The sequence below is a fragment of the Erigeron canadensis genome, chromosome 7 (assembly GCF_010389155.1).
Source record: "Erigeron canadensis isolate Cc75 chromosome 7, C_canadensis_v1, whole genome shotgun sequence".
Taxonomy (NCBI): Eukaryota; Viridiplantae; Streptophyta; class Magnoliopsida; order Asterales; family Asteraceae; genus Erigeron; species Erigeron canadensis.
The window spans coordinates 32264191-32291653 of NC_057767.1; the positions used below are offsets into that span (position 1 = coordinate 32264191).

At 32.5% G+C, this 27463-nt stretch overlaps 3 protein-coding genes and 1 long non-coding RNA gene across 4 annotated transcripts; 3 read left to right on the forward strand and 1 right to left on the reverse strand.

Annotated features, from left to right (window-relative positions):
- Positions 1 to 8374: 8374 nt before the first annotated feature.
- On the forward strand, positions 8375 to 9980 carry LOC122607357. The gene is made up of 2 exons (XM_043780314.1): positions 8375 to 8957; positions 9561 to 9980. The coding sequence occupies exons 1-2, from the start codon at positions 8472 to 8474 to the stop codon at positions 9624 to 9626; spliced, it is 552 nt and encodes a 183-aa protein (XP_043636249.1). The 5' UTR covers positions 8375 to 8471; the 3' UTR covers positions 9627 to 9980.
- A 739-nt stretch (positions 9981 to 10719) lies between these two features.
- LOC122609548 lies at positions 10720 to 11754 on the forward strand. Its single transcript, XR_006325333.1, has 2 exons — positions 10720 to 10809; positions 11001 to 11754. It is a non-coding gene; the product is annotated as an uncharacterized LOC122609548 (long non-coding RNA).
- A 7177-nt stretch (positions 11755 to 18931) lies between these two features.
- LOC122607005 (probable sodium/metabolite cotransporter BASS3, chloroplastic) lies at positions 18932 to 22088 on the forward strand. The gene is made up of 5 exons (XM_043779921.1): positions 18932 to 19401; positions 19987 to 20082; positions 20207 to 20513; positions 20919 to 21166; positions 21586 to 22088. The coding sequence occupies exons 1-5, from the start codon at positions 19025 to 19027 to the stop codon at positions 21821 to 21823; spliced, it is 1266 nt and encodes a 421-aa protein (XP_043635856.1). The 5' UTR covers positions 18932 to 19024; the 3' UTR covers positions 21824 to 22088.
- A 2977-nt stretch (positions 22089 to 25065) lies between these two features.
- LOC122608088 (transcription factor IBH1) lies at positions 25066 to 25841 on the reverse strand. Its single transcript, XM_043781174.1, has one exon. It carries the CDS (start codon positions 25669 to 25671, stop codon positions 25129 to 25131), a length of 543 nt encoding a protein of 180 aa, XP_043637109.1. The 5' UTR covers positions 25672 to 25841; the 3' UTR covers positions 25066 to 25128.
- Between the last annotated feature and the right edge of the window lie 1622 nt (positions 25842 to 27463).

Sequence of the window (27463 nt, forward strand, 5' to 3'; positions counted from 1 at the left end):
ACGAAGACGAAGCAGACGATGTCGAGTCAAGTTCACGTGTACCTCGAAACAGGAGGGTTTTATCACGAGATCATGCCGGAGCCGCGGTGCGTTTATGGAATGATTAATAAGTGTTGTAATGTTAGTTTAATAAGTGTTGTAATGTTAGTTTAATAAGTGTTGTAATGTTTTATTTAATAATAAAAGTATTTATTTGAATGGTGTTTTGTTAATTAAATAAATATAAAAGAAATGATGATGTGGCAAAGAAGTCCTGAAGAAGCTGTCTTATAGGCATGGAGAGTCCTGAGGGAGTCCTGGAGGGAGTCCTGCTGACGTGGCAGTCAGGACTCTCCAGGACTCCAATCCTTATAAAGAGAGAACTAACTATTCAAATTTCAGCCGTCGATGCTACGCGTACCACCGAAATTAGGTTGGTCCTTTTATAACATGTTTGACTATATTCAAGTTAGGCGAGGTCGCCTCAATAATAAGTTCTCTACATGTTAAGGGTTTTAACTTTTAGTTTATCAAATTTTTCGGGTTAAAGTATTTTTACTTTTCGGTGTATGTTTACGTTTTAGGTTAGAACTTGAAACATTTTTGCTAACTGAGTATAAAATTTATTTTATACATCATACGGTAGCTATATAGATTATATCATAAATAAATTTACATATGCCTCATACATGATTCGTGGATATGAAATAAATTATGGTTAAAGTAAACTGATGATCGAAGCTAAGTGATAATAAGCAGTTTTGATAGATATAATATATGTATAGTTAAAGTTTTGGATTTACATTTAATTTTTACAATCACTTCAAAATCGGAACTTGTAAGCATAGTGGATAACGGCAAATAACCTTGTGATTTCGGATCGTAAACTCAAATTTTTTAAGTTTTCATGTTAATAAGTTATTATAAGTAATATGAGTAATAGAAGTTGAATAATTAAGAAAGAAAAAAAAGACATTTTTATTAATGAAAAATCGATTAATAAAATAAGTTTATAATGTGTTTTGTATCTATAAGCCAATAGTTAAGGTTTAGTTCTAAGTCTAATAAAAAACTAATTAAAAAAATATGTGTCGATTAAGAATTATGCGACGTGTTGTTTCAAGCATATCTCGTTTTAGATTATTAGTAGATATATGTTTTTTACACATTGTAAAATTAGATAAAATTATTTTTAGCTTCACCATTATTTATATATTAGTTGTTTTGTTTATTTTTGTCGGAATCAATTCCCAATAAAAGAAAGGGAGTTTCCATTACCAAAAAAGTTAAACCCTTTAACATGTAAAATTAGCTTTTTACACATTAGCAAAATTAGATGTACTACTCGTATTTTTCTAAGTTCACCATTTTAAGTGAAATAGCCTAGCTACTTGTATATATGCAATGTTTGGACATGCAAAACTCATTAGACTATCATAAATTCTTAGATATAGTGTGATCGAGGCGGACCAATCTATTGGTCACATAAAGGTTTTTCAAAACCAATATTAAAAGTATCAAGGTAGTGACTAAATTTCATGCGTTTCACATTTGTTTTTCTGTGGGGATAGAGCAATAACGTAGACGTGGCTTCACATGAGGTGGTGGTCCACGGTGGCGAAAGGATACATGGATGTTCTAATTCTACGTGGTAGGGTTTGTCATTTATGTAAAGACAAAGACCATGCACTTGCAATTATTAGCCTCACATGTCACCTCTTTCTATAAACGGCTACACCCTTTGAATATACTCTTTTCATCTAGATATACATATTAATTAAATTAAATTTAAAAACTAAAAGTTTTAGAATAAATCCATTTCCTTGAAACTACCATCGACTAAATATATACATACATAAACATAAAGTGAACCTTTCAAGTTTCAAATAAGAATTTAATTTGTTAAATTAATTTTAGCAATAAAAACCATTATTTTAATTTGAAAGGAATATTAGAAAATTCATACGTATCGCAAGTCAACCAACTAACAATATATGGAGCTTATTAACATATAAAGGGACGACATTAATTGGGAAGTAATAGATTTAATTAATGAGTGACATATGCTTCAAGGTGGTATGTTTTTAATTCAAAGAATGAAATGAATTGGACGGACCGGCGAAGATTTGTTTTCAACGAAGTTTCCAATGAAACCATCCCTCCTGGTCGCCTGAAACATACCCATCACTCTTCTCTCCATGTTGCATTGTAATTGTAAATCATCACACAATACAAAACTTAACATAAAAGTGGTAGCAATGCATATGAGTTGAATGAGATACATTAATTATGGTCGACTCGTGGGGTGCTGTATAGGATTAATGGTTGAAACGTGATTGAAAAGGTTTTTAAATAAATACGTTGGTGATGTAGAGCTGATCAAAACTAGTGATTGTTAGTGATAAAAAGAAGCATCGTGGTGAGTGCTAGCTCTAACTTCTTTTGGTAATACGATCATAAAAATTATAAACAAATATGTCATGTCATTATATGTGCTTCTTTGGTACCTATTACCTAATTTATCGTGTTAACATCCAAGTCTATTTCTATATTATTTTTGTTGTGAGACATTTTTAAAGAACGTTCTATCTATTATTTGTATAATCTCAGTCATAACTTTTTGGTCTTCCCTGCGCTGGTAGTAGTAGACTATTAGAAAATTTATATAAACTTTATCATGATTGTTTACAACTTCTTTTAAATGCATAGATGGTTGTTGATTAAGTTTCGTTAACTTTAATAAAACTTTGTCAATTATAATGTTTTCTGGTGTTTTCTAACATGCAGTTATTTGATCACAAAAATCATATGCAATCATTAAGAGTTGTATATTTTGTCAAATTTTTTATCTTTCTTTTCATCTATAGAAAATTGAAAAATGAAAAAGTTTGATTAACTTGGTATATTTTGGATAAAAAGAACTGGATTTTTACTAATTACCCATTTTTTAAGACTATGGTTAATACCTTAATGAAATACATTATACATGATAAAAGATTATTATTTAAATTGTAAAGTTTAATTATATTCAAAAAAACGTACTTTATATATATATGACTGACAAATCAAATTATTTTCTTATATTAGGTTCATTTGTAACTTACAAAAAACTGTTACTATACGAATTTTTTCGGTGCAGTTCCGTGTACCAATAGCATTTTAGATAGTAGTTTTGAGTGTTTTGTGTGTTAAGCACTTAAGTGGCAAACTCAAATTGGTCCAAGTTTGCAAATTCGAGCTGACCAAATTCGAGTCTGATGGTTTGACACGAGTTTGGGCCAGGCCATAAACCTACATACTCATGTTGTCTATGATGGTAATTAAACTCTTTGTTTAAGGTTAATAATTAGTTAGTTTTTCGTGTTTGATAGCAGAGGTCGTGTATTTGCTCGTGTAATCTTGTTAACATTCAGCTTTGGCATTAGTACAAGGCCCCGGCTATTTTTCATCTCTAATTTATTGTTCATTGCTAGTATTTAAGATTCCACACTTAAACATTAATTGTTAACCTCGTAGATTCGTGTGATTAGGAACTTGCAATTTCTGCAAAGTGAATTCAAATACTAGGATCATTAGGGGCAAGGGTATAGCGCCGATTTGCCAAAATTTTGGCAAAGTTACGCCCAATCACAAGTGGACACCTGGCTAAACAAAAAAAAGAGCCAAAAGTAGCCAAATAAGTGGGTGTAGTGAGAAAATACAAGCCGATCGGTTCCTTTGTATCGTACTTTGTAAAATATATATTCACCCACCCACAAACCCCCACACACCTGGTCAAAAGCTCCTTTTTTAACACACCCAACGTTCATATGCATCAGCTATTCTTGGCAGATTGAAGTTGCCGATGGTATTTGCCGATTTTTGCCAAAGTAGATGGTGTAGGGAGCCGATTTGCTGATAGTTTTTGCTGACTAACACCCTTGCCCCTTAGGGGAAAGGGAGTCATGTAGTTAAAAATCCCAACCCTTTCAAATTCCACTAATCATATACCACCAACTCATTTTTCCTTTTCAACCCTCCCAATCAGTCGTCCCAACCATTTTTCATAGCATTCATCACTTTCCTAACCTTTCCAAATTAATTATTAAAGAAATAGTCAAAAGCAGGTGGTCCTCTCCCCTCCTTCACACTCCAACGGTAACATTTCTCCCCAACTCTTCACGGCTTAAAGAAATAGTCTAAACCCTTTATCATGGAGGCGGTGTGCCTTAAAGGTCTAGGCCAACCCGCCCACCACTCCCTTCCCACTTCTATATAAAAAATACCAAATATTATTGACATGTCGCATGACTCAAATAAACTTATTTCGTCCCTAATTATTGTTCTTTAACAACAATAATGACCAAATTTAGCTTGTTAGTGATGAAAATTTAGTCGTTACAGAAAATAAGTGACCAAATGTCTTTCATCATTAATCAACATATTTCTTGTAACGGTGAGTATAATCGGGTGACTAGTGGTTTGTCAGTAATCCAAAAGAACATATATACTATAAGAGAGTAGGTGCCGATTGATCTATATAATAATTTAGAGTTATCGACATAAATCGTCCTTGTGGTTTACTCAAAAAATCACGTTTCATCCCTATGGTTCAATAATCTCATTGTCAGTCTTTTATAGAAGGATAAGGTTCGTGTTTCGTCCTTTAAGTTGACAACCGTTATCTCAACTCCATTAAAATCCTCACGTGCATCACACGTGAGGATATTTGCGTCATTTCACACCTCTAAAGGACCATTGGTGATAAAAAATTTTATGTCATTTTCGTTTTTTTGTTTCCTTTTTCTTTTCTTCCTCTTTAACATCATTCAACCACTGAACCACATCTCTTTGCATCTATAAACAAAAAAACCCTTACTATTAACAATCTATACACATCGAGCCTTTACAAGTTCTTGCTTTACCAATAAAATTCTTGTTGCTTCACGCATTAAAGCAAAGCAAATCGAGTCTCTACAACAAAATGAGGAAGTTGTTAGTCAAAGTGATACTCACGCATAACAAGTTAGGATTCAAGTCCTTTACATGATCCTGAGATTATTTATCAATACTCCTTCCCAGATTGCATACACATATCTTTGTATCTTATATAATCTATATATAGATTTATACATATATAAAGAAAAAAGAGATAATTAATATAAATATATATTATATATATACATATACATATAACTATGAGTGGAAGAAGATGAACGTTGGGAATCAAGTAAATGGAATCGAAATTCGGCCAAGATCCGTCACCACCACCGTGACTGCCACCACGATCAGGCGTCCCCACCACCTTGACTGTCAAGATCTGGTCTTCCTACCACCTTGACTACGAAGATCTGGTCTTGCTGTTGCCATTTTCAACTCCGGTTGTTATGCAGGTAAATAACTCCGACAATATGTGCTAACTAAATCAGTGGGTTTCGACCATCCCATCTTAAACCCAAAATCGTTAATGACGGCAACCTATCTCTGGTCACTCCGCCGCTGCCGTCGCTCCTCATCCCCACCACCACTTCCGGCTATCCCATTTCAGGTAACTAATTTATGTAACATCTGGTTTATATGTTGAACCATGATATAGATTTGGATGGATAGATGGATTACTGATGATGGTGTAAAAGATATAGTTATATATCTGAATTTTGTTTATGTATTTGATTATATAATTTTTAGGTTTGAGGTAAGTGAAAAAGAAAGAAAAAATATCAAGTTTGGTCCTCTATGCTTTTGAAAGTACCAAAATACCCTCACATGAGATGTACGTGAGGGTTCTAACGGAGGTGAAATAACAGTCGTTAACTTAAAGGACAAAATATGAAGTTTATCCTTCTATAAAGGACTGCCAGTGAAGTTATTGAACCACATGAATGAAACATGATTTTTTGAATAAACCACATAAACGATTTGTGTCGATAACTCAATAATCTATTGATACATATGTGGACTTATTAACTTATTCTATAAAATGTTATTTGGCAATAAAAAACGGGCCGGTCATTTTGAAGATGAGAATAATATTACTCTAGCTAAGAGCATATATGATCACAAATTAAATATATAGTGCGCGCGTTTAAGTTTTAACAGGCTTCTAGTTCAAAGTTCCAATTCACAAATGACACAACTTTTCTGTGGTACATTTGTCAAAATTATGGGTCAATTCGTACCGAAAGTAAGAAACGGCGAAAATAACTATATCTTTAGCATAAAATTTGATGGTGCATGCAGCATGATGAATTAATGACGATATTAAATCAAAAGTTTTTTTTTTCCAGAAATTCCGAAATTTGAACAGTTAATGTCGCCAAGACAATTGCACCTTATACATTGGTTCCAGCAATTATGCCAAACTTTCGGTTAATAACACACAAGTAATATCTTCATGTATGGTTTTATTGGACCACACGCTAAGAATTTTAGCCAATTTTTAAAAAACCGGTTGAAATGAAACGGTTCCCCGTATAGTTATATGATTTAGGGCATGTTTGTTTTTTTAAGTATTAAGTGACTGAATATAATTAATTAAGTGACTGAATTAATAAATAATTTTGGTATGTATTAAGTCAATACCTGTTTTTTGTTTATTAAAACAAAAAAACAAACATTTTTAATGACTTAATAAATTAAGTATTTTTATTAAGTAATGTCCCAAACAAACACCACCTTAATGTGAGCAACTAAGCACTTTCCTGATGAAATCATGCTAAGATTAATCTTATTTAAAAGAACTTCAAAGTTGATCAAATTTTATACATAAAGTTGGATAATCTTCAACTTTTTAATTGATTAAAATAAAATTCAAGATTTATATTTGATCTTTTAATCAAGGTCAAAATTCATTTGTACAATTATAATACAATGTATAAAGGTCGAAATTACCTAGATATACTCGTCACGTGAAAGTCCCATAATTACTTAAGACTATCTCCAATGCTAAGGATGCTCTTAGGCGTCCATGAGCTATCACATCATATCCTTACAAATCCGTAAAATCCTTACACATCCATAAAATCCTTTAGTTTTATCTTCAGCCATACAAACATCCTTACATATTCTTGCATCTATGTACAATCAAATAAAATATTATTGGAGATAGCATAAGGGTATGCCCTTAAGTAATAACATACATAAAAAATTCTTTGATTTTAAAATAGTTTTAATAGCAAAGGATAGTCTAATGGACCTATTCTAACGATCATTAATTTTTGACCAACCATAAAACGAAGTAGTAACCATAAGGCTATACGGAGTAAGGCGTCTTTTTCCCTTTTTTTTTGCTACAAGAAGCCCTAAAAAGCCCAAAGAAGCCATGCACATTGCCCCAAGAGGCGTTATTGATCAAGAAACAGCGCATGGTGTGAAGAATTCGATGCCTCCATTTAAAGAAGCAAAAGATCCGTTGGTTCAGTGACCCCACCCCATTTGAAGGGCATTATGAAGAAGCCTTGCTCCATGTGAATATGGGAGAAAGCCCCTTAATGTCTTGTCAAAAGATGCTCCTAGGAGGGGCTTTATGAGGAAGCCTTGCTCCTCTTAGTCTAAGGCCTTTGCCAACCGTCGACATCATCCTTCCTCTTTTCCACTATCACATTAGCTTTTCTCTCTCCTAAATCATCTCTTCCTCACTTACTACCAACGCTACCTCTTCCTTATCTCTTCTTCAACTTTTATTTATTTTTATTTTATATTTAACAAAATTATCAAATAAACCATAACCTTTCATTATTATATTCTGTTTGTGGGCCCGCTTTACTAATGACCGTTGCTCAATTAAAATATTCAAAAACTTATCATAATGTGTTTTGATAATAAAATGTGTTAGGTTGTTAGTTGTTACAAAAAATACAAATAATCTTCTTTACATACATAAATATATACTATACATATGTATACACACTATACACAAATTAAAAAAAAAAAGAAATCAATTTTTGGACCCACACGCTCCCCTCTCCTCCACCCTCCCCCTTCGATGGATCAAAGGATTCCATCAACGACAACAACGAAGTTGCCTCTGCCAACGGAGTCCCCATCGACGAGGAGCTCGAAGGTGTGTCGACGAGGCCGCTGACACCGGCCAAAGGATTATTGATGTAATGTTTACAAAAGAAGAACGATTGATAAAATTCGTGAAAATCATATGGACCATATGTGTAAATTAATCTTTACTAAAATAATGTCAAAAAGACAATTACATATTATAAATTAATTAATTCCGCCAATTATGCCAAAAACAAAGTATAAAACATAAACTACATATATTTATATCGATTTTTTTAGCATAAGAACAAGAATATATATGCCATACTAGCCACATGGCTACACCTAATTGGCAAGACATGGCCCCTCAAAACAAGGCCAATAATTGATCATTCTCCTAATCCACTCTGGATTCTTGCTGGCATTTCCTCCCCTCTCTTTCAATTCTCTTAAACCCTAATCTTTTCACTTACAAATCACCATTTTTCACACCCTCTCAACTAAACAAAAAATAAAATAAAATGGCAAATATCTTGTTACAAAAACTTATATTAACAATATTTGTCACACTATCTATATTACCAACTATTTCATTTTCCAAACAAACACAAACTATATATGAAATCCTTAGATCAAATGGCTTACCAATGGGCTTATTACCCAAAGGTGTGACAAACTACACTATCGATGATTCGGGCCTTTTCGAGGTCCATTTAGAACAAGCTTGTAATTCAAAATTTGAAAATGAGTTACATTATGATAGAAATGTGTCAGGGAGGTTGACTTTTGGTCAAATTGATGGTGTTTCTGGGATTTCAGCACAAGATTTGTTTATGTGGTTTAATGTTAAAGAAATTCGGGTCGATATACCAAGTTCTGGGCTTATTTATTTTGATGTTGGTGTTGTTCATAAGCAGTTTTCTTTGGCATCTTTTGATACACCAAGAGATTGTTTAGCTTCTGTTATGGATAATGGTGATCAGATTATTACTGAAATGGTGCCCAAGGTAAGAAATTATGGTTGACTTTGACTTTTTGTGTTGGAATTTTATGAATTGTGTATTGATTTGAGGTTGTTTTGAGAATTGGAATCTGGGTTTTGTAATGTGGGTGATTTGGGATATGGGTTTGGCTTAAAAATTGGATCTTGGTGTGTTTTAAGTATGGTGTTGATTTTTCTTGATAAGAATTGAAGTTTATATATGTATGAAGTATTATAAGAATCCGAATATCAGTTTTGTAATGTGGGCAGATTGGAATATGGGTTTGGGTTAGTCTTGATTAAAGATTGGACCTTGTCATTTCTAAAAGATGTGGCTCTGTGTTAAGTATGAGGTAAACTTGTCTTTTGCCATTCGGCTATTGAGCTCTATAAACTCACTGCACTTTTGAATGTATTTGAAGAATTGGAATCTGGATTTTGTAGTGTGGGCAGTTTAGAACATGTATTTGATTCTGGTTATGATTGCAGATTGGTTTTTTTTATAGTTTCGAAATAACATTTATCCGTTTCTAAGTATGCTTTTGATGTTTTTGTTGTGAGTTGGATATATGGATAACCAAATGCTGTTGAAAATGAGAAAAACTCTGATCTTGTTTTAAATATGCAGAAGCTATCAAGAAAACTGGGACACCAAATGCGCCACTATGAAGAACATTCAACGGTGGTTTTATGAATTTGAAGTTGCGGGTACATAAAAGATGATTTAAAATGGCACGATATCTCAATCAAGCTATGGGTATTTCCATTTCTTGTATGTATATGTTTTGTTTAGAAGATCCGAAAATCTTGTGGTGTTCTTGTTTTTATGTATAGTATAGAGTCAGCAAAGGGTTTCAAATCATCATTTTTGTATGGAATAAACAACGGATTAAAGAACATAATGTAAAAGATATTGAATGAAAAAACTCTACATGTTGGAGCAAGCAGTCAAGTTTGCACCTCAGGTGATCATACGTGGTTACATTCTGTGTATCTCATAACTAAGAACATAAAGTCATTTGTTTGGGGATGAATTCTGTTTTTCAAATGTCAAGCGTTAAGGTAGGCCTACTTCTTGTTCAAATAAGAAATGAATTGGATTCTTATTCTGTACATTAGATATATGCTTGCTAACTTTCATTCTGAACATTCATATATGCTTATTAAGTGTCGTTCTTATCGTTCGTATATACTTGTTAGCTTTCATTTAGTTAGGGTTAGCAAGTGCTAAAAAGTTACTAGCTCTTTGCGAGTTTATTGCCTTGTGAACATGTCAAATCTAAAATATGACACTATATTTTTATTTCTTGAGTATGATTTATGGGTATTCATACTGTATTAGTATTCAATGTATAAATGTGGAGTAAACATGGTGCTTAACAACTATGTAGAATAAAGATGTTGGTGTGATGTAGAAATATACCTTGTTAAGTAGGTAGTTAGTAGGTTTAGTCACCTACTTGTGCTTCCCAATTGGTGATTATTTACTATATTTGTGGCCTTCCACAATTGGTTGTTGCTTTGATTATAAGCTCATTTATACCATACTTGTAATATATGATTAAATGGAAGAAAATAACAAGTATTCTGATGGTTATAAACTTATAATTTATGAGAAAAAGAAGCAACAGCAATTCAACAAAGACAATGTATGTAACTACTAAGGCATTGCATCTCTTATCTCATGTATGTATGGTTATTTAAGAGATGGATTCGTGTGCTTAGGCTAATGACATTGTATGATCGTTTTTAAGTTTTATAAAGTTGTTTTGTTATGTGAAAACACGAGTTTATATAGTTTTCTTTCTTCAGCAGAAGAGGGCCGAAACATGAAGTAATTAATCTTTCTGAAGCGAATATCACTCGCGATAATGAAGGTAACATGACTAATACGACTTGCTATAAATACATAGACGAACAAGTATATATGCATATTTTTTCTTCAAAGGAACAGTATCACTGCTTGCAAGCTTAAAATGGCTATAAAGTTCAATATTCCAAATCATTTGAAAACGACATCAGACTGTTTGTAGAATTGATGTACTTAATTAAATACATTTGATTACAGCTGTTGTCGCAAGAAAGAGATTAGGCTCAAGCTCAAGCCTAATTAAGACCCATTAGGATTGGTTACAAGCATGGATAAGACTGATGGTCCCAATTTTGTTTCGATATCATTACAAAAGCATAATTATGGCTAGGACTATGCAAAATCTAAGTCTGAAGAGATCTCAAAGATGAAAAGATCTTATGAACAATTTAAGGAACAATTGGGTCAACAATTATTTGTGTCTCAGTGTACCAAAGTGAACATGTGGGCTATAGCAATCAACATATGTTAGAAAGCAGCATACACCACTAAAATGTGATAATTAGTGGATCAGTGTTAATGAACATCTTATCTAACTTAATGGAGTAGTTATGTTGAAGCAAGTTTGATTATAATGCTGAATAGTTATTTCACGAACCATAACTTACAAAGTATTGATAGTCTGACATTTAAACGATCACCTAAAGACTTCTGCGAATTTCTATCACTGTTGAGGTCTTGAACATATAGTTTGGTGCATGCTTCTACGTTTCTTCTGTTCGGCTTCTGGGGCGCCTTCCCCCGGTCTGTTATGTTGGTGGTGTTGGTAAACATAATTCGCTAAATTATGGTGAAGTTTATTTTTACTGTTCTCCTTTGTTTTCTTTATCCAAATGTATTTTAGTTTTTGCTTGGGGTGGGTATCTCTTTCTGGTCAATCATGTCTGTACAGGGGAGTGATATGCTTAGTCATTTTGTATATATAACTGCACCAACAATATTATTGTACTTATTTAAGCTGTTTCACAAGCAAAATAAACAAAAAGTTAAAAAAAATATAAAGGAAGAAAACAACACAAATTGAAACTCAGATTAGTTGGTATCCTCCGTTAATTGTTCAAATCATAATTCTTCTTTGGTTGATATATGTTTACGTGGCTTAAGGTTACGTATATGGCTCAATTTTAGATGTATATTGTGTTACATGTAACTAGCACTTTGGCCAGAATATCAAAATTGACATCATTGTAGTACACGATTTGTGATGGTACTTATTGTATTCATATATTTTTAACTATCCAACTTAACTTGTCTAGACTAGTTTATACATTTTGTGCTATTAGAAGCATAAGCCGGAAACCGGGTCAATGTATTCTATGTCGAAGCATCCAAAGCATAATTTTAATGTATTCCTTGTCTGTATGTACTACAAACTACATGTAACAGTAAATATCCCTAGACTTCCCTGATGAGTTTTTTCTATCATTTTATCACACGACTGGACTATGGATCTATGTTTAAATATAGATGGGATCCATTGAGCTCTTTGAAAATTGTAAGTAACTAGACACATTGGCGGTGGTGCTAAAGGCGGTGACGGTAACGGTGTGATTATTAATGTAAAAATAATTGATGTAACAGAGCTAGTGTACTTATTTTAAGGGTTAAATAATTTATGTTGTAATTATCTATACTCCCCTATAAAACATATTGAAAATTTATTTTAGGAAATTAAGCTTTTTTTTCAGTATTCCCATAATACCTTTACACCCCTACCTAAACAAAAAAACCTTATATATCCTTTTTTCCCTATTTTTTTTCTAATAACTACACGCTCTCATCAACCTTCTATCACCCTTCGCGCTGCCCTCTTTCTCCACCGCCTCTCTCGATCTCCACCACCGCCTCCTTTTTATATTGTCATCGCCTTCTAGCCGCTGCAACGCGCAGATATTATGCTCGTTTTCATTATGGGTATTATACAGGTATATTAGGGCATTGCATTACTTTATTTTAGGGCTAATTGTCTGGATATTACTCCAGCTTTGACGCTTTTGTTTTTATGAGGTTCTAACAAAAAAAAGTTCTATTGTGGAGAAAGAAACCGATTAAAATATATTTTTTGGGTTCCATGTTAAAAGTATTTTTAAAACTCATTTTCTTTTTTCTTTTTAACTCATTTCTTTATTAGATGATATTACACTTCATCTATTCATGTCTCATTTCCACATATATATTCCACAATCACAGATATATGGGCCGCACGATTTGCAGCTTCAGACTATACTAGCTTCTTATGGTCCACAAAGCTGCTCCATCCTCTTTTGTGTGTGTTTGGTCCATGAATTCATTGAGTGATTAAAGCAACTGTGTGAGAAAAAGAATCGGAAATATTAACCGATGAGATTCCGGTGACTAAGAAACACGTCGGTGGTGGATGACGTTGGTTGTTGACGGGGGTGCATATTAGATTTACGGTTTTGCTTGTTTCTTCGACCAATTAAGAGTATCTACCGATTTCCGGCCAAAAAACTACCTTTTTTGCTTTTTCCGGCCATCTACATCGTCGGGTTGTCTCCATTTTTGGTAGGGGTGATCGGACTTAAATCCCCAACAACAAGAAGTAAGAAGGGGACAGCCACCAACAACAAACATCCGCCTTAGGCTGTTTAATGTATAGATCTATGTATGTGTGTATAGATCTATGCGTATGTGTATATGAATGGCAGATCTCTATACTAAATAAAAGATAATTGTCTTCCAAAAATATTTTTAAAAAAATTATAATGTAACATATTTACATTTTTTTAAAAAAATATTTATTTTAATTATGATGTCATAAATAATTTAAAATATTTTTAATTAAAATAGCTCACTAAATACTTATTTATAGTTCATAATCTTTTATTACAAACCAGGAAAAAAAATTTTATAATTATTATGTTATTAAATTTTTTATATAATTATTATGTTTTTCAATTCATCATCTCCATATTGATTTATAATTAATAACAAAAATTACATGCATATTTTATAGTTTTATAATTTTAATTAAACTACCGGGTTGAACCCGGATAAATTTGCTAGTTTTATAGTAGAGTTTTTTGATTGCCATAAAAAATATATATGTATGTGTTGATTTTGATGTCCATTGGGTTAATTGTTATGTGGTGGGCTGGTGGCGTAAGAAGAAGGGAAAAAACACCATGCATTATTTTATATAATTAACATAATTTGTTTACTATATCTATATGGCTGCCACGTGGAATGAAGTAGGATATAACCGGCTAATTCGAATCCACGTAAGCAAAAGTAACTCGGATCCCCACAAAAGATATTTATCCGGTTTCAATATCTTAAAATGAAGTTTTTTTTTAATAGAATCCCACAAAAACAAAAGTGTCAAAGTTTGAGTACTTTCCAATTAGTCACTTATTTCTTATTTTATTATGTTTTTGTTATGAGGTATCTAAAAATAAACATTCTCTTTCATATTTTAACCAATAAAAAAATATTGTAATTTGCTTAAAGCTCTGAAGCATGAAATAATATTTTAGATTTATCGTTTCAATTTCTCAAAGGAGTATATGGAGCATTGTGGGATGTTTGGCTATTGAAGCAACCGTTGTTACATATGGCAAAAAACGAATGCTAAATTTTTTGTAATAAAAATCGTTCAGTACAAAAACTTGTGAAGATTTATGAGACTGTCGGATTGAAGTTTCTGACACTAAAGTTCAAACCATCCACAAATTCGATCAATGTGCATTGATCAAATTTATTATAAAAGTATGGAAGCAAAGAAGATTGATGATTCATCGTGTACTCTATTATAAGAGTATTGTACTCGTAGGAAGATCTCTAATATGTAGAATTGGTCCGGTTGGTTTAAGGTCTTGAGGCATTTCTTAGACTTATGTTATTGAGATGATTTGTTGCCTCTTTTAATATTATTTGCCGATTTGGTAAATTCTATAATTAAGCTTAATAAAATTCATTCGGGTATCATCTTTTATTTAAGAGAAAAGAAAAAAAAATACCTTTAAAACTTTATACCTACATTTTACATTACTATATCTATGTTATTATATTAAAAGTATTGATAAGGGAAACGATCTGTATACCATTAATTTTTACGACAGATCACTAAATGTGTTTTGCAGTATTGAACTATACAATACAGTAAAAAACAGGTGATAGTGTATCGCCAAAAACTAATAAAGATTCACATTACCATATCATATATCGCTTTGGGTGCATGACTATTTTCTCCTATTGTATGTGTTTAATGGAATACTAGTGTATTAAAGGTTTATTTTTAGAAAGCTGAGGATTGAATATTATAACGCATGGTCATAGTCCCCCTCACCCAATACCTAATAGTAAGAAAAAACCTCTAATAGTTCATCTAAAGACACGATAACATATTAAAGAAACCTTGTTTTATAAGATTTGAACTTGAATTTCCTTAAATTCAAGCCTTCATGAAAGTACTTTTTTTTTTACCGTTGATCTATTAACACAATGGTAAGGGCCAACGGAGTCAGCACGGGTTGGACCAGCCCGAGTGAAGATAGCTGCCGATAACGCGGGCTGGCCAACGGGTTGATTTGGGAGGGTTTGAAACCAGCTAATGAGTTGGAGTATTTTGGGTCAACAGGGACCAACTAAACATTTGACTAGCCATTTGGAGCGTGCGTTTTTTTTTTTTTAAATTCGCCCTTTTTTTTTTATCTATATATACATATTTATTTTTCAAACCAAAACACAACCAAATCTACACCTTTATCACATATACCACAATTTAACATGGATCCATGGAGAGGAAAACAACAACAAAACGTAGCTAGTCTCTCACGAGGTCGTCGAGGCGTATATCGACAATAACAACAACAATATCAACACAAAATCAAAAATATCAACAACAATCAAACTCACAATAATATATTCTCGAACCACCAGTTAGTCAACCTTATGTTCAAAGAGCAATCTTATTCTCAACCGATATATCATCCTCCTTCCCCTCCCGTATATGTTCAAAGAGCAATCTTATTCTCAACCGATATATCATCCTCCTTCCCCTCTCGTAATGGATCCTCGACAATACGTTACGCGCCAAACGGCTGAGATAGATCTCGAAAATTTCAATCCATTCGATTCCTACCGCAAGCCAACACCCATTCTCGACGACGATGATGATGAGGTCGTTCTCGACACACAAGAAGCTCCATTTGGTATAATTGTTATATTCATACATTTATATTTATACGTTTTTATCTATATATTTATATAATTGTTACACTTTAATTAATTGTTACATGTTATATAATTGTTACATTTTTAAATTGTTATAAAATTGTTACATGTTATATAATTGTTACACTTTTTAATTGTTATATAGTTGTTACATGTTTATAATTGTAGTTGAAGAAACTGTGGTTCAAGAAGAGGTTCCAAGAAGGAAATTTGCAAACCGAGCGGATAAAAAACAATGGATGCCAGATGAAGAGGTGGCGTTGCCTAAAGCTTGGGTTCATATATCAACATGTAGACAAGTCGGTAATGAACAAGGTCGAGATAGATTTTGGGGGTGAATCTTGGAGCATTTCACAAAGGAATTGGGGAGCACAACTCGATCATAAGATAGTCTCAACACCAAATGGACGGCAAAGAATACCGCAATCACGACTTTCAACGGATGTTACATCCAAGTAGTATACTTTATTTATGTTCATTATATACATATATACACTTTAAAAACGCACATCATATATATACTTTAATTACGTACATTATATATATATATACTTTAATTATGTACATTATATATATACTTTAATTACGTGAATTATATATATTGGTCGGTTTAAGGAAAAATGGATGTGATGATTTGGATGTGATGACCGAAGCGTTGGAGGACTTCAAAACCAAGACCGGCAAAGATTTCAAGAGTGTTGCGGCTTGAAAGATTGTGATGAATGAAGAAAAATGGAAGGAGACACCGCAATTTGGGCAAGCAGGTTTGTCCCATTCGGATACGCGGGGAAAGTCATTGGAGGGAGGCAATTATGAGTCGTCTAGTAACGACATCGATGTTACCGTGTTGCCATATTTGAATAAGGATAGCCCTCCTACTCGCCCAAGAAAAAACAAGGGAAAAAGAGTGTTTTTGGTGGTGCATCATCGAGGGGGATGCTTTTGGGGTGGAAGTCGCTGACTACGCGACATCAAAGGTACAAGAGCATGAGGAGTGATTTCAAGTTCTTCATCACCCCACACGCAAACGTCACCGATCCGAAAATGTTAGCGTGGATGTTGGAACAAAAACGCTCGATTGCGGCGAGGCATGGATGAGAGTTTAATGAATGAATTTATGCTATTTATCTATCTAGTTTAGTCATAGTGTAATTTGTTTAAATATGTAACAAACTATGTTTTATTTTGGTGTTTTTATGTGATAGGTGATTTTATGTTTTATTTATATCGTTTTATTAAGTTGTTTTATGTTTTATTAAATTGTTTTATTATAAATGTTTGATTAATTTAAATGAAAAAGAGTATAAAAAAAAAGTTTGGGAGAGTTGAAAAAGTAATAAATGTCTAAGAAATGAGTTGTAAGGGTTTTGAAGGGTTAAATGAGTTGGAGGGACGTGATTATTAAGATTTGAAAGGGTAAAAATATAGCTTCATGACCTTGAGCCCTAGTAATAATGTACTAGATGAAAGAGAGAAAGTATAGCATATTATCATGTATTGTTGGAATTGCAATATCCAATCAAAGAACCACGAAATGGGAGTACTACTTACTACTAGTGGAAGAACTTGTGACACGTTACATGATACTCGTATTACATTTTCGTCATAAACTTTTTGAACCATCCATATTAGGCGTCTGGTATCCTGATCATATTTTTGATAACCCGACCAGACTATTAATGACAGGGGATCCATTTTTACTCTACCAGATTTGCCATTACAGACATGGGGGCCCACATTATTTTGAAGCAATATGATCGAGATACCAAAAACTTTGGTTGGGATACACCATCCGTTATATCACGTGATTATTCGGGGATACAACATTATGACATCGTAAAACTCTTTTAATACTATAATCATGTGGTACGTGGAATTGGAAATTTATTTTGTTTTACTAGGTGTAACACAAGTTTGCGACAAACCAAAGAACAAAACATATATTAACGGTGTCTGTCATTTATTCATTTTGATTATTAAATAAAAAAACACAAAGGTTTAAAGAAAGTTAATACGAAGTTTTTATATGAAGTTGATATAATGCGGACATATATTAATAATGGATTAGTATTGATAAAAGTGAGTATTAAGAATTCTTTAATGCATTCATGCAACAATCTTAATCTTAATATATACTATAAGACAGTTAAACTAATGACTAATTAACCAATCATATCGTTCAATTTCATCAAATTGACTTTTGATGATGTCATCATTTAGATAAACTACAAACTAAGAATCCTAATAATCATTATCCAAATATATCATTATATTAATATTTATATTAATTTGTAGAAAAAGTCTCATTAATTTACACTTTTTTTGTTTTCCATCAATAATTTACACTTTTTAGCCCTGAATATTTAATTTATATTTATTTTTTGCCATCAACTTGAGAGAAATTTTTAAAATTTACAATCATTTAATTAAATAAAAAAAATTTAACATATGAAAAAAATTATTTGTGATCATGCGCCATCAATATGTCAAAGCTAATAATGACAGTGACGAACCTATGATTATTGTACTACAACTTGCAAAATATAACACTTAAAACTGTGTTTCTTTAAAATTATAAGTTTTTATGACTTAAATGTATGAAGATCTAATATTGATAATATCGTAAATCCAGTGTCCAGTGTTGAACACGGGTCTAAAATCTAGTTATCAACTATTCATAGTTAAATCATAACTAATTACTTTTAAACACCACACCAAAATCAACCACGTATACACAAATTTATTATTAGATTTATTTACACACAATATTATGTCTATATTCGTACAAAAATTTATTTCTCATATTAATAAACAAAAAAGTGAAAAACAATATTTGTACTAGATTTTATTTCTCAAATTAAACCATTAAAAAAAAATCAAATCAAATTTCAATAGATTTTATTAAATTTAAAGTAAAAAGTTCACTTTATTATCATCATCATCTACTTATCATCATTTCCATAGTCTTCATTCTCCCCCATATCCCTGCCGGAAAAAAGATTCAATATTTATCACCGGCGACACAAATGGCGTCATCAATTTCACACCTTTCAGTATCCCCGCCACTAATTTCACACTCAAACACCATAAAACATAAACCCCACAAAATTTTCACAAACTTTATGAAAAATAACCCAAGATTTCGTTCTCCGGCGATCAAGAACGGCGCCGGCGGTGGTGCGGCGTCAGCTTTTGCGTGTTCTACGTCATACCCTTTTATTGGGAAAGTGGGGTTGCATAGAAGAGAAGGAAATTTCAATATGTTATCTTATGGTACAAACTATAATACAGGATCAACGGTTGCCGTGAAAACTGACGTGTCACAGATTTTATCGGCGGCGTTGCCGTTTGTGGTGGCGGTTACGGCGGTTGCTGCGTTGTCTCAGCCTTTGACATTCACTTGGTAAGGAATTGTTTATGCATTTATATGTTTATATCATACTTTATATAATTATATATACATGTTTATTTTTATGTCTACTAGAAAAAATATCATGACAATTGTGTAAAAGTATTAGTTTAATTGGCCTATATTTTATGTGTTTTCCTTCTAGAATAGTTGGTTTTAAAGGTCAGAAATTTGAAAATGCACCCATATGATTTGAGAATTATATTCTTAGTGAAGTTAGGCCATCGTCTTAGTGGACCGTGAAGTAGCTTGAATTACGTATCAGATGTTGACTATTTGCGGTAAATTAAGTATCATATCGGTTTTATCAGTTACTTGGACCATCATCTTAGCAGGCAGTTAAGTGAGCTTGATTTGTGTTAAATGAGGTCCAATGTGGTAGTTTCGTGAATAAAGTGTTTTGATGTTATATATATAAGTTATTGCAAGAGTGCAAGTTTTATTAAAATAGTAGTCATGTTTTTTTGTACCATTTGTTTAGTTGACTTAATATAGGTATTGAGGTTTAATAAAGATAGAATCTTTGTTTGTCTTGATTACTTTGTAAAGTGTGGTTAAGAAAGTCGAATAAATGTGCAGGGTGTCAAAGGAACTTTATGCTCCAGCACTTGGTGGAATCATGTTATCAATTGGTATTAAGCTTTCTATTGAAGATTTCATGCTTGCTTTTAAAAGGTCAATACAATTATTAGTTTCGTAATAAAAATGCATCATACTCGAAACTAGTTTAAACGTTAAAAGTTCAACATGGGTTCCAAAATATGTTCATGCTGTTTATGTTTTTTTTTTTTTTTTGCAGACCTTTACCGTTAACTTTGGGGTTTCTTGCTCAATATGTGTTGAAACCGGCTTTAGGGGTATTTGTGGCACGATCATTTGGGATGTCCCCCATTTTCTATGCCGGGTTTGTGTTAATGTCGTGTGTTGCAGGAGCTCAGTTGTCTAGTTATGCTAGTTTTTTGAGCAACGGGGATGTAGCTTTGAGCATTCTCTTAACGAGTTCAAGTACTATTGCCTCTGTTCTTGTTACCCCTCTTTTAACCGGTCTTCTTATTGGATCAGTTGTCCCGGTGGATGCTATAGCAATGTCTAAATCAATCTTGCAGGTATCAGTAAAATTAAATCCGTTATGAACTTGATTGACTTATGGAGAAGTGGCAAAATGGGTGGGTCAGGGGGGTTGGGTGTTCGGTCAGAACAGGTCATGTTGGACACTAAATAAATGGGTGTAGAGGTTAGCGTGAAATCACTTTCTGTTAAAGAAGTTAAATTTCTATAAAGTAATAGCATGTAAAGTATGGTTGCTTTAGAAATATACATTGGACGAATCTCTACCCCGTATCATCGGATAATATATTTAACGTGTTCTATTTAAGTTATATTTCAGTCTGATATGTTAAACGGAACCTAGATTTTCCAGTTATGATCAAACAGGTCAGAATTGCCGCCTCCATCATGCACTCTATTAGTTCTGAATCTCTCATTTCCGAGTATTTGTCGTTACTTTGCAGGTTGTTCTTCTTCCAGTCACACTCGGCTTAGCACTTAATACATATGCAAAACCAGTTGTATCTATTCTTCAACCCGTGATGCCATTTGTAGCTATGTTTTGTACTTCAATTTGTATTGGCAGTCCGTTAGCTATTAACCGTAGCCAAATTCTGTCAACAGAAGGTCTGAAGTTGGTTTGGCCTGTATTGACGTTTCATGCAGTTGCATTTACCTTCGGTTATTGGATTTCCAAACTTCCGTTCTGTAGGTGTGTTTTTCTTTTACCTGTTTTAGTGTTCATAATCCACGTTGAGGCTGGGTCTATTCTGGGTGAAATGGTTAAAAGTAATTTGCGCAATGAAAAACGGGTTACAAGGGTCATAAGTTACCCAATGCTTTTAGGCATAAATCTCCTAAATCATTTGCCCGTCAATTTTATCCAAAAAATATATTATTCAATAAAAGAATCTTAAGATGCTATTTTTCATCTGTAAATTGATCCAGTTTTGACCAAAAAAGTGAGCGCCGCCCAACCTAATTCGACCAGGAATAATAGGACCCTTTTGAAGTGAATGAATACGTTTTAAGCTGTCCCCATCTGTTAAAATTTCCACCCCTCGTATTCTACCAATATTGATCAAATTTGTTAAATTCAAGTTTTTGGTATTTGTAATGTTATTATAACAGGCAAGAGGAGGAAGTAAGCAGAACGATTTCACTATGCACAGGAATGCAGAGCTCGACATTGGCAGGACTCCTTGCAACCCAATTCCTGGGAAGTAGCCAAGCAGTTCCACCTGCATGTTCAGTGGTCGCAATGGCAATAATGGGACTCTGCCTGGCTTCTTTTTGGGGCAATGGTTTTCGAATCAGAGACTTACCGTATGTTTTCATCCGACAAACCGATTCAACCGTTAGCCAATGAATAAAATGATGTTCTTGGTTAGCAATTTTTAGTCAATTATTGGGTAGAGCTAAATACGTTATAGGCAGTGTAGTGTAGCAACTAAATACAAGTCAAAATAGTTTTTACATGATAGATGACTTAAGATAAACGCTAATACATGGGTATCTAGTAAATGTTGGCTTTTTGGGTTTCAAAGGCACACTTGCTCCGTGCGTTGACACGAATTCTTTGATGTAATTTGTATATTGTCTACTTATAGAATTAGTTTAAAGTGTTGTGCCTCTATTTCCTTTCCAAGTATATAACGTTTTTGAATTCGTGGTTCGCTTGGCAAAAAGAACTTGGACATTGTTGGCCAAATCATTAATCCAGTACTAGATGTAGCTTTTTCTGCCAGGCAAAATGCCTAATATCGAGTACAATGCTCTCAGCATACTGCTGGTGAACATTTATTCGTTTCAAGCCAAAATACGATGGGTTGATTTCAGGCTTGATCCATTAATCATATATTGGTGGTAGGGGTTACACAAGGCATATGTGAGAATGACCTATGAATGTAGGTTTGGGTCAGGTTGGTTAGCACCCGGAAATTTGGTTTTGCCAATTTATAATATGTTAATAATGTATTGGATGTATCCAGTAAGTCAGTAACCCATTACTTGTAGACAACAATTTAGGATGCTATATGCATCAAAACTATATTGTGAGCAACATTTAACCTATTTAAGTAGTTTAACTAATTTATTGACCCAGAGATTATATTATTGAGAATAATCTAAATTGATCCATTTGTAAGTAATTCGCTAAACTTCCATCTGCTTGAGTCTGATTTATGTTTGAGGTTAGAGTGTGGAAACAGACTAATCCAACCTTATGCGCTCTTCGATCTATGTATATTGTTTTGCTAAAGATATGATGGATCAAAATGATGAACCGTAACCAAACATATCACACGGACTACAGAGACTACTGATCCAAATGTCTGAAGTGTAGAGCTTTTTTGTTTTTAAAGTATCTTTTTAAAACCCTCAACAATATCGACGTTGGTCCGACTTTCAGCTTCAAGTTACAGCCTCTAACTACATTGCACTAGGTTGAAACAACCGAGCACACATTTTAATAAATCTATCATACGGTATAACTTTTTGAATGTACTGTATAAATTACTAAAACACAAATATGATAAATTTAGCAAAACATGTAAATATCACTTCCCTATATTTTTTCCTATCAGATTTACATAATACGGGGCACACATGACTGATTCAAACGGTTGTAAATTAATAGTGATAAAAAGTAATTTTTAAAAGTGGACTTTGTATATGTATGAATTCCTATATGCTATAAAAACATGCATCATGTGTATAACAGGGAATCTGAAATGCATATACAGATGTGTATATGTATATATACATTTGGCCAAATTCCACATGGGTCTAAACTCTAAAATCTAAAGTTAGCCAGTTGTTTAAGGAATCTATACCAGCCTCTCTCTTTCTCGCTAATTTATAATCATGAACCATACATTTTTTAATTTTTTTACAAAAAATATTCTTAAATAGTTAAGATATTTCACAAAACAGGAATATTAAAATTCATAAAGTGTAGAAAGGTCTGGCCATCCATTCTTAATTTTTGTAGTTAATAGGATTATTATACATACAAAAAATATTCAAAAGGTATTAATTTATTCTAAATGACTTTTATATGTGGTATATATGACTTTTTGAAGCATCATCATGGGAAAGTGATGGTCCATATTTATTATGGTTAAGAACTAAACATGTATCAAACACAAAAAATAAGTAATATTTTTCGTCATTTCATTTTAATTAGTTACATTCTTATAATTTGCCTCAAACTATGATTTCTTACGATAACATGTATTCAAAATACAACGTAAACCTTTGGTATATAATTATTTATCAAATAAGATAGGTTGATAGAAGGTCACAAAACTAATTAATACGAGTACGTAAAAGCTTTATAACATGGCAACACTACATATGCTAAAGACATGATAACAAACTATAAATATAGTATTCGTGTGAAATGTTTGACATGAAGACAATTTTCTAAAACAAGATTGCTCAAAAACAGATTAAAGTAAAAAGTAGCAAAAGGAACTTGGCACAAAAGATGATTTTTTTATACAAAAGAACAAATATTTGATTTGATTATATACCAAGATAAAGATACTCTCTTCACATGGGGGTATGACTTGAATTGATGGGAAGCCCAATTAATTTGTTCTTCATATGTCAATAATCTTTTAAAACTAACTAATTACATGATTAAGTATATAAACTAATACATTCTTTTTTAACTCTAATTACCTAAATATATGGCCTTAATTAGCTTGACTCTCATTTCTAGTTATGATCTAACTATAAAACCTGTAAATATACAACTAGCTAGCTAGATTGGTTTTCTAGAGGAATGGGGTATTATATTAGCCATATAATATAAATTGCTTTTAAATCTCTTTAAAGATAAGATAGATTAGGTGCACCTTCCATGAATTATTAACCTATAATCGTTATGAAATGTGGATTCATATGAATCAAAGTCCAATCAGAGCAACGATATAGCGTACGATACTTAAATAAAGTGTCTGTTAATTGATAATAACGTCATAAACACGACTCTTAATTTGTTTAATCTCTAAGAGGTCCATGCTCTAAACATGTAGATTTGGGATGAAGAATTAAGTTTGTATGTTAATTTATAGAAGAAAACCATGTTCCATTTAATGAATCAATTGTGTTATTAATTTTTACAAATTTGCTACATAACTTGGTAACTAATTACACAAAAGAGGAGTCTAAAAACCAAAAAGCAAAGCTAGTTCTTAAGTTCAAAAACATTGACAAAAATAACTTATATATGAAGCAATTACAAAGATTAAATATATGTGTTATTAATTTCTACAATTTAGTTACACAACAAATACTTAACACAAAAAAGAAGTCTTAAAAGCAAAGTTCTTTCACAAACATTGACAAAAATTCTGAAAAAAAAGCACGCCAAGTTGGTACCACTTTTCTATTCTGCAAATTTATGTTATGATTTGTTCTTGAAAAAGATAATCAAAAGCTTTGTATATAAACAACTTCATATATATATTTTTTGAAGGTCACAATCTTCTCCATTAATTTGACATATTATTATACATAAACTATATAATTTTGTATCTATATATATATATAAGACATATACATGTATGTATACATAATACATAATCAATATACATATATGTCTTTATATATATGTGTGTGTATCATTCATTGTATGCATATATATATACATATATATACATATATTTAGATGGTAGAATAGAAATCAACCAAAGTTCTCATGACCTCTACCTGAGTAGCAAGACACTTAATATAATCAGCAGTTTCATCCAACAAACAACATGCATCCATTTTTTCAGAACCAGGCACAAGCTTCCTCAGCTTCACTTCTTGACCCGAATTCCCAAACGGGTCAACAACGTATTCTCTTTTAGGGTTTAAACAATTAGGGTTTCTTCTCTTGTGAACACGGTTATGAACACGAACACGGCTAGTTTTATGATCAACCCGTTTCTTGTTTCTTGTTAACGTGCCTCGGGTTCTAATCCTCCATAAAATCGTGCGGCTCCAAGCTCTTCTTGTCCCTACCACGGAAGCCATTGACGCATAGGCCGCGATCTTGACACGATGAGATCTTTTATTGATCTTCAATTGGGTGTTGTCAAAATTTGATCTTTTTGTGTTAAGATTGTTTAGATTGTGAAGAAATTGATAGGCAAGTTGGATCTTGAGATGGGTATTAGTAGGATTTGTGGGTATGAGTGATTTTTGATTATCATGTGAAGACATGGTGGGATCAAATTAGGGTTGTTTGAAAAAGGAGAAAGGATGAAAGATTTTCTTCTGACACAAAGGAAAGAAGAAGTACAAAGTTGAGGAAAATTATATATATATTGTACTTGTTTCTGACACAAAAAATCTTGAAGAGGGAGAGAGAGAAAGGTGTGAAGAGAATGAAAGAAAAAGAAAAATAGAAGAGAGAATATGGGGTGTAGAGAGAAAGAGAAAGAGAGACTTGGGAATCAATCTTTTTGTAGTGATTATAATGATACACTATTCATTGTATTTACTCACAAAACCATTTGCCTAGAAAAAGTTGTTTATATCAAAATCACCATAATTTTCTTAGTAATTTTAGCATAAACAAACTTTTTTTTTTCCTGATATTATATATGTTCTATGTTAAAAGAGTAGAATGGGAATAGGAGTTACTATTTGGATTATTGTTATATCGCATTTTGTTAGGGTTTTCATCTTATATCGCATTTTGTTAGGGTTTTCATCACGAATTATTTGATGATTTTTTTTCACACTTATTTTTATGGATCATTCAACTTATTTGTGGCCACATTCAGTATCACTGCTCGCATTTTGTTACAGAGTTATAGTTGGATAAACTAACTTGAATACAATGTTTGACATTATGATCACTAGACTAACTAGTAATGAAATATAGACTTAGTGAGATTCAACTCAGGTTTTATGATTAAGACTTTTGTAAAATGCAAAACATTACTCTTGGACCAACAAGAAAAAAGTTTCTTCACAAGTGTTGTCTTATATAGAGATTAAAAGGAATGCAACATTTTGGAGGTATGGATGATGATATTAAGGTTGTCAACGTTCCATTGGTAAAGATTTTTGCAACTTATGCGTCTAAAAAGTCTTTTTATTTTTCTCTATTTTAGGTGAAATAGATGACATTGTGAGGACTTACATATTTGACTCACTACAAGAAAAATGTCGATTAGTGTCGACTTTGTTTAGTGACAATTAAAATTTAATCACTAATAACCTTATTTAGTTACCATTAAGAAAATATGGTCACTTAATTTGGTCACTAAACAAAATTAGTGGCCAAAAACAATATATTTTGGTCTCTAAACAAAATTAATGACGAACCTTTAGTGACGAAAAGTGACTACTTAAAATTTGGTCACTAACTTATCATAATGACCAAAATTTGGTCACTAAACAAAATTAAAATAGATAAGTGACCTATAAATGTCAGTCATATGACCCTCTTGGACCAAGTTTTTTCCTTCACTTTTTCGTCCAAATTTGACTTACAAAATGAATGATGAGTCATTCGACTTATCGTTAATTCATGTTGTGATGACTCGTTAAGGACTTGCTGAGAACAAATGTTAGCGACAAATTATCTTAACGAATCCTTGTCCAAACAATGTTAATAAATCATGATCATGCATAGCTATGTAGAACGAAAGAGTTTAGAGAAGTTATGTGGTTGGTGGGGGAAGTCATGAAAAGTGAAGTGTTATGATGTGACATGGCAACGACCATATGATCGCACATGGTTTCCATTGACCAATTTTGGACTAATTGGTTAGCCTCATCCTTCTTTTGATTATGGTGGCTCATCTCCTCTTTCCCTCATTTTTGGCCAACACCACGGTGCCAACACCACAAACACATGCCTTATAATTCTTAGTTAATATATATATATATATATATATAGGAAAGATAATTTGAGACCAACTAAAAAAAGTCCAAAAAAGGACCATTGATTTTCGTAAGTTACACACCACCATCATGATTTACTATAATATACAAGATTTTT

What these genes read in the sequence shown, in the direction of transcription:
- LOC122607357 (XM_043780314.1), top strand. Translation starts at nt 8,472, where the DNA reads ATGGCAAATATCTTGTTACAAAAACTTATATTAACAATATTTGTCACA. An exon ending in TTACTGAAATGGTGCCCAAG is followed by an intron (nt 8,958 to 9,560) that starts GTAAGAAATTAT and finishes TTAAATATGCAG; the next exon opens with AAGCTATCAAGAAAACTGGG.
- LOC122607005 (XM_043779921.1), top strand. Translation starts at nt 19,025, where the DNA reads ATGGCGTCATCAATTTCACACCTTTCAGTATCCCCGCCACTAATTTCA. An exon ending in CAGCCTTTGACATTCACTTG is followed by an intron (nt 19,402 to 19,986) that starts GTAAGGAATTGT and finishes ATAAATGTGCAG; the next exon opens with GGTGTCAAAGGAACTTTATG. An exon ending in TTCATGCTTGCTTTTAAAAG is followed by an intron (nt 20,083 to 20,206) that starts GTCAATACAATT and finishes TTTTTTTTGCAG; the next exon opens with ACCTTTACCGTTAACTTTGG.
- LOC122608088 (XM_043781174.1), bottom strand. Translation starts at nt 25,671, where the DNA reads ATGTCTTCACATGATAATCAAAAATCACTCATACCCACAAATCCTACT.